This window comes from Myxine glutinosa, chromosome 5, assembly GCF_964187855.1.
Source record: "Myxine glutinosa chromosome 5, kmMyxGlut1.1, whole genome shotgun sequence".
Lineage (NCBI taxonomy): Eukaryota > Metazoa > Chordata > Myxini > Myxiniformes > Myxinidae > Myxine > Myxine glutinosa.
In genome coordinates, this window is record NC_136265.1 from 148,897,471 (window position 1) to 148,904,738 (window position 7,268).

The 7,268-nt window shown below is 45.2% G+C and overlaps 1 protein-coding gene across 9 annotated transcripts in view; it reads left to right on the plus strand.

Annotated features, from left to right (window-relative positions):
• The window catches only part of LOC137426940 (NACHT, LRR and PYD domains-containing protein 3), a 113,577-nt gene that overhangs the window by 54,384 nt on the left and 51,925 nt on the right, over positions 1-7,268 (plus strand). For all 9 annotated transcript variants that reach the window (XR_010984422.2, XM_068115983.2, XM_078778836.1 and 6 more), the window contains one exon: positions 4,853-4,885. Coding sequence is in view for 8 of the 9 variants with exons in the window: in XM_068115983.2 (XP_067972084.2) it covers positions 4,853-4,885 (33 nt within the window). In the remaining variant the exon portion in view is untranslated. The remainder of the gene's footprint in view (positions 1-4,852; positions 4,886-7,268) is intronic.

Sequence of the window (7,268 nt, forward strand, 5' to 3'; positions counted from 1 at the left end):
TGCTGGTACCAACCTCCTGACCCCCCCATGCGGACCAAATTCAGATCCTGGGGGGACAGGGCCTTCTCCATCGCTGCTCCCACCCTCTGGAACTCACTACCTCACACCATCAGAGACTCCTCCTCACTCACCACATTCGAAACATCACTCAAGACCCACCTGTTCAACACTGCATTCAACATTTAACCCACAGCATTTAACCCCTGACTATCTCCTCTCCTTCTCCTTCCTTTTGCTTTGATTATTTACCTGTTGATTTATGTCTTTTTGCACTTGTTTTTTGTACTCTGTCAAAGCGTCTTTGGGCTTCTTGAAAAGCGCTATATAAAATAAATGTATTATTATTATTATTATTATTATATGGTTGATGTAATGGCTTCAACTTAAAAAAAAAAATTTTTTTTTTTTTTTTTTTTTTTGTATACTGAATCGAGGCTCGTGAAAGAGCTAACATTTATTTCACAAACAAATCAACCAGACAAACAAAACACACAAAAAGAGGGAGCGGAAGACAAGATGGGGAGAGAAGGGGAAGCACACAACCACAACATTTGAGAGCAGGGAGAAGTGTGGGAGGGAGAGGGCTTGGGGGCAGGAGGCGTGGGAGGGGGAGGGCGGGGGGGAGAGGTATAAAACACAAGGGGACCGAAATTAGCGGGGGTAGAAAAGATCAAGGTTTTGGATGGGGGAGGATAAGAGATGGTGGTGAACAGCTGTTTTAAAGACCTGGAGGGTGCAGTGGGATTGAAGAGAGTGAGGGAGTTTGTTCCAGAGGTGGGAGAAAAGAGGAATGAAGGAGTGAAGGTGAGCAGAAAGTCTTGATTTTGGCAGTTTAACCATAAGAGTGTTGCAAGCAGATCTTGTGCGACCTGTAGGAATATTTGGGGGACAGAGCCCAGAGAGGGCTGGGGGGGCAAGGCCAGAGAGGAGTCGGTAGAAGACGGAAAGACCACCAACCTGCCTGCGGTGAGTGAGTGAAAGGCCCTTGGAGTTAGCTTCATCGCGGGAGATTCCAATGATTCTGAACGCTTTGGTTTCAACAGCGTGAAGACGGGCTAGGTGTGAGGCAGGAGCACCAGACCAGAGGGGTGAGCAGTATTCCATAGAGCTGCGGATGAAAGCCTTGTATGTGGTGAGGAGCTCAGGTGTGCCAAGGAAGGACTTCACACGACGGAGGATGCCCAGTCGGCGACTGGCTTTGGAGGCCAGATTTGAAATGTGGTTTTCCCAGGAAAGATCATGGCAAATAGTGAGACCCAAAAGCTTGAGTGACAGAACTTCTTGGAGAGGATTATTCAGAAAGTGGATGGGTGGGTTTTCCAGTCGGTCTTTTCGGAGAGACATCGTAAGAGTGTGAGATTTATCAGGATTGAAAGACATGTTCCATTTGTTTGCCCAGTCTGTGATTTTGTCCAGGTCTGCAGAGAGTGAGGAGGCTGCAGACTGCCGATCTGAGGGATGAGGAATGGAGCGACAGAGAGTAGAGTCGTCAGCAAAGAGATAGAGAGGATTTTCAAGAGAGTCAGAGAGATCATTGATGAAGACCAGAAAAAGCACAGGGCCCAGAACACTGCATTGAGGAACTCCAGCCTGAACAGGAAGAGGAGATGAGAGAAACCCATTCAGGGCCACACGTTGACTACGACCAGAGAGGAAGTCCGCCAGCCATGCGTGGAGATTTCCATGGATACCAAAGGAGGAGAGTTTGGTGAGCAGAGCAGGGTGCCAGACCGTATCGAAGGCACGTGAAATGTCAAGGGAGACAGCTCTAATTTCCTGTTTGGCGTTGAGGACCTCCATCCATTGTTGAGAAAGCAGAAGCAGCATGTCCAGAGTAGAGTGACCAGGTCTGAAACCAAATTGATGATCAGAGATCAAGCCATTGGAGAAGAGGAAAGATTTCATATCTGAAGCAATGATGGATTCCATGACTTTGCTGATAATTGGGAGAAGGCTGATTGGTCTGTAGTTGCTGGGATCTGTTTTTGCACCTTTTTTGTGCAAAGCGGTGATGTTGGCTGATTTCCAAGCAGATGGCAGATGACCTTGAGCAAAAGAGAGGGTGAAGAGAACAGAAAGAGGGAGTGAAAGAGCAGAAGAACATGATTTTAGGACCCGTGGGCTGATGCCGTCAGGACCAGTTGCAGAATCAGAGTCGAGGGTTGACAAACTTTTCCACCTTGTCAGGAGGAAAGGACACAGAGTCCAGGAGCAGCTGGGTACGACTGGGTACGGTGGGTACAGAGAGGGATGGGTTTGGGACACAATATTTAGAGGCAAACACAGAGTTGAGGCATTCAGCTTTTTCACGTGCGGAGTCAGCCGTTAAGCCGTTTGAGGTGAGGGAGGGGATGGAGGGGGAACAAACACCAGAAACAGATTTGACCAGACGCCACCAGGATTTGGAAGAGGGAGACAGATAAGAGAGTTCGGTCTTGAGAACGGTGAGATATTGTTTCCTGGCTCTCCTGAGGGTGGACACACACTTGTTTCGGGCTTTGTGAAAGGAAATGAGATTTCCTTCCGTTGTATTTGCTTTCCAGGAGACGAAAGCAAATTGTTTCTGGGCAACAGCCTCACCACAGGATTCCGTGGACCATGGACGGGAGGAAGGGTATGACAACTGAAGACGAGATGGGATAAATCTGTGCATGAGAGAGAGCAATTTACTTTGAAAGAATTCCCAGGATGAGTTGATGTCAGAGGCGGTAGAGATGGGAGACCAGTCCAGATGATTGATGGCTGCTTGAAGACCGTGCCAGTTGGCCTGAGTGAAATGCCAGACTCGCGAAGCTGAGGAGGCTCTCTGAGAATGGTCAGAGAGATGTCCACTTTGACAAGCACATGATCAGATGAGCCGATTGGAGCAGAAGAAGAGCAGCAGACATTTTCAGGGAAGTTTGTCATAACCAAATCCAGAAGAGAAGATGCTCCGTTGACTGAGATCCGGGTCGGGAAATTGACAGATTGTGTCAGTCCCAGTGAGTCGCAGAAGTCCTTTGCTGAAGAGCCATGGCTGGTGAGAGAGGTACCCACACCCAGCCAACTGGCATGGTGACAATTGAAATCACCACATATGAGGAAGAGAGAGTTGGGATGGGTAGATAGAAGTTGGTCCATATTATCAGACAGTGAGATGTAGATGGAGTCATCGCTGTTTGGTGGACGGTACAACACACATATGAACAAAAGGTGGGAGCGAAGGGGAAGCCGTAGCCAAAGGTATTCCTAGGGGTGAGGTGGAGAGAGGGCAGTGGAGGGCGAGTGAGGAAGAGAGTTTTTTATAAAGATAGCAACCCCACCTCCAGGACGAGGCTCAGGTCTATCATACCGGAGGAGGGAGTAACCTGGGAGAGATACCAAGGCATCAGAGACATCATGAAGGAGGAAAGTTTCTGTTAAGCAGATCACATCTGGTTTGTCAGAAGCAACCTGTATGGAGAGGTCAGTCAAGTTTGAGCGAAGGCCCCGGATGTTTGAGGTCCATACCGTTAATGAAGAGGAAGGGGGAGTATCGGGTCCAGAACAGGGGGGGAGGGGTAGGGTAAGATGTGGAAGAGGAGGAAGAGGTAGGGAGAGCTGTTGAAGGTGTGTCAGAGATTTCAGAATAGCTTGGAGAAAGGGAAGAATGGGGCGGACAAAAGGCTTAATGGAGATTGGGTGAGGCACAGTGAGGTGTTATTTGAGGAGGGGGAAGTGCGAGGTAGAAGGTTGGGGGACATGAAGGTGAAATTTGGAAGGGGGAAGAAGCAGGGAGGATGCTTTCAGGAGGAGGGGTGAGAGGGGAGTCTAGGAGGGGAGGAGCGAGGGAGAGTCTCGGAGGGGAGGGGTGTGGGGGGAGTTTAGGAGGGAGGGGAGGGAAGGGGCAAGGGGGGAGATTTGAAAGGGATGGGTGATGGGGAGGATTTGGAGGGGAGGGGTGAGATTGGATTTTGAAAAGTGTATGATTCATGGGAAACGAACATTTTTTGCAAAATGAGTTTGAGACCTTCGAGTCAAAAATACATTTGAGGACACTGGAGGAGGGGTGGAGTTCTGGATAGTTTAGGGAATGTAGAAAGGAGGAACTGTAAGAGATGGTATTATATATATTTTTTGGAATGAATAGATTTGGTGAGCAAGACGAAAGCATCCTTTTGTAAGAAAAGAAGAAAAGGGTGTTATAATATATGAGAGAAAATAGTTGTTCAGGGGAGAGATTATACATTTCTAACCACGTGATCGCGAACGAAGAATGAACGAACAAAAAGAACAACAAATAAACGAATAAGACCTGGGAAGGAAATTTTTCTTTTTGGGTTTTTTTTGTTTTTGTGAGTAGAGATATTAAACAAGGAGGTATGGGGTGAACGACTGGGACGAAACAGAGGACGAAAATAATTTCAGCGCATTTGACGAATCGCTGAGAGAAAAACAAAACCACAAGGTCGGAGACGGTACGGTAGCCGAAGCCTACGAGTACTAGGCCGCAGAATACTCGATACGCATTAACCGACGATTGTGTATACATGTACGAAAAATTATCACCGAAAATTTTCCAAAAAGATACGCTATAGGTACACACACCGAAAGATAGATACAGTCTCGACAAAAACACAATTGAGAAATATCACTTAGCTTCGAAAGCGTGAGCGCATGGAACAGCTTCGAAAAGACGTGACCTCGCCGTGATCTCGCGAGATCTCCCTTGTTATAAGTGATTCTAACTTTGGCAAATTTGAATGCTCCCTGGAACAATGAATATGCATATAGAAATGCATTTTTTTAATGAGCTACATCCCAGTTGTCATCTTGTGCACATTTTTTACTCCAAATTTTTACTCCAAAAAATTTCACTTTTCTTTTTTTGCAGATGAGAACATGAGGGAAATGCTGAGAAAATATGGTACACATTGCATCACACCTAATGTTTTTGTCCATTGTATTATCTTTGTATAGATCACATCCTTCAATTTTAGTCGCTCTCTAGGAAAGATGTCATTAACCAACATGGGTACTGCCAATGGAGATGAAACAAAAAAGATCTTTGCGAACTTGCTTCTCGCGACCTTCATCTTGTTGAATTGCAGAGACTTCTCGGACGTTAAGCGTGATCATTCCGATGCTGTGCACAGTACAAGTGATGCATCCATTTTGGATGCAGTTGAGAGCGATTCCGCTTTGAATTTCTTGCTAAACATCTCAAAAGATTGATTTGCAACAGCAACCAGGAATTGTTATGGGAGATTTCTGATCTTACTATAATTCACCAAATGTCTGTCTGTCCATCTGTCCGTCCGTTCCCAGGTACCGCAAAAATGGCTGAACCGATCGCAACGATATTTTGGGTGGGTAATCCTGGGACCTCCTGGAGTAAAATAGGCTATATTGTTTTTCCAATTTCAGCTTTGGTCTCCAGCATTTTCAGGTTTGGACTCCCACATAACGTTATTGTCCCGGGTACCGCAAAAACGGCTGAACCGATTGCAACGATTTCCTGGAACCCCTGCAGTAAAATCCAACGATAATTCACCAAAATGACATGACATGAAAATTAATAACGGCTGAACAGTATTTCATGAACATTTCATTGTGGAATTGAGGAAAATCCTGATGAATTACGAACCTTTCACGAATCCAGAAGTGGACAGATGACGGCAATGAGCTGGTTTGATAATATCCCAATAAAACCGTCATTTAAAACAGTATTTTGTTAAAGTATCAATTGATGATTGGAATTGAGTGAATACAATTACGATTTTGAATTCATAATTGTATTCACCCAACCGTATGGAACTTCACATCAGGATTTAAATATTTGTTTATGTCACGAATGTTGTTAAAAGTTTATTTTTTATATTAATGCTATTTAATTTGTGACGAGTTATGCTATTTGGAATGAAAAAAGAGAAATCGAGTTCAGGGAATGATGAAATGCCATGACGGTTTCTACTTTCTAAACATGAAATTCGTGGATCGCCAAATGCAGATTCGCCATTGACTGGGTATGGATCAAACGTACCCGTTTGTTTGCAAATAGGTACGTTGTTCATGGAAGTCCTTCACTAACTTGCTGTACATGTCTGACGTGCAACTGAAGGTGCTACAGGAATGTGGAATGTATTGGTTTCATGCTTTAGCATTCGCCGTTTCTGCATTGTCTGTTTGCTTCTGGCCTCCAACCCGTGCCTAGCATGGGTACTTCACGAGTTATATAAATTCAAATGTCAAATCTGAACGTATCCATTTGGAAAGACGGTAGCACCAATTTGGCAGCTTCATGCATATCTGGTGCATTCTATTCGTTACCATGAAAATAGCACAGGTTTTGTGGGATTTACTGTTTAATGCTCACACCACACTCGGTATCATTGTGGTTAGAGGGTCCGCTTTGAGTCCGGGAGGTGGGCGGTTCGATTCCCATTCTGACTGATTCATAACAAAGACTTTAAATTGGTATGTGCCTCTTCCTCACTGGGTGCTTAGCCTTTAGAGGATAGGGCATGGACAACCACCGTCGGTCGGTGGGCATCCCAAGGATTTCTCCCTCAAAAGGTGTCCCACTGAGTACGGGTAGAAATGCCATGCCACAAGGTGGCGTTGCCGGCACCTGTACATTTCAGGAAGTATTCTCCTCCAGGGCCAACAGTCGTTTTTGTCTGGTCAAGTGGTGTGCATGTGTACGTGTGTGTGCATGCTCTTCCACAAGCCTGGCAATCTGTGTGTACATATACAGTGCATTCAGAAAGTATTCAGACCCCTTCACTTTTTCACATTTTGTTATATTGCAGCCTTATGCTGAAATCGTTTAAATTCATTTTTTCCCTCATCAATCTGCACTCAATACCCCATAATGAGAAAGAGAAAACAGGATTTTAGAAAGTTTTGCAAATTTATAACAAGGGAAAAACTGAAATATCACATTTACATAAGTATTCAGACCCTTTGCTATGACACTTGAAATTTAGCTCAGGTGCCTCCCATTTCTCTTGGTCATCTTTGAGATGTTTCTACACCTTCATTGGAGTCCACCTGTGGTAAACTCAATTGATTGGACATGATTTGGAAAGGCACACACCTGTCTACATATGGTCTCACAGCTGACAATGCATATCAGAGCAAAAACCAAGCCATGAGGTCGAAGGAACTGCCTGCAGAGCTCAGAGACAAGATTGTGTCGAGGCACAGATCTGGGGAAGCCTACAAAAAACATTTCTGCTGTGTTGAAGGTTCCCAAGAGCACAGTGGCCTCCACAATTCTTAAATGGAAGAAGTTTGGAACAACTTGG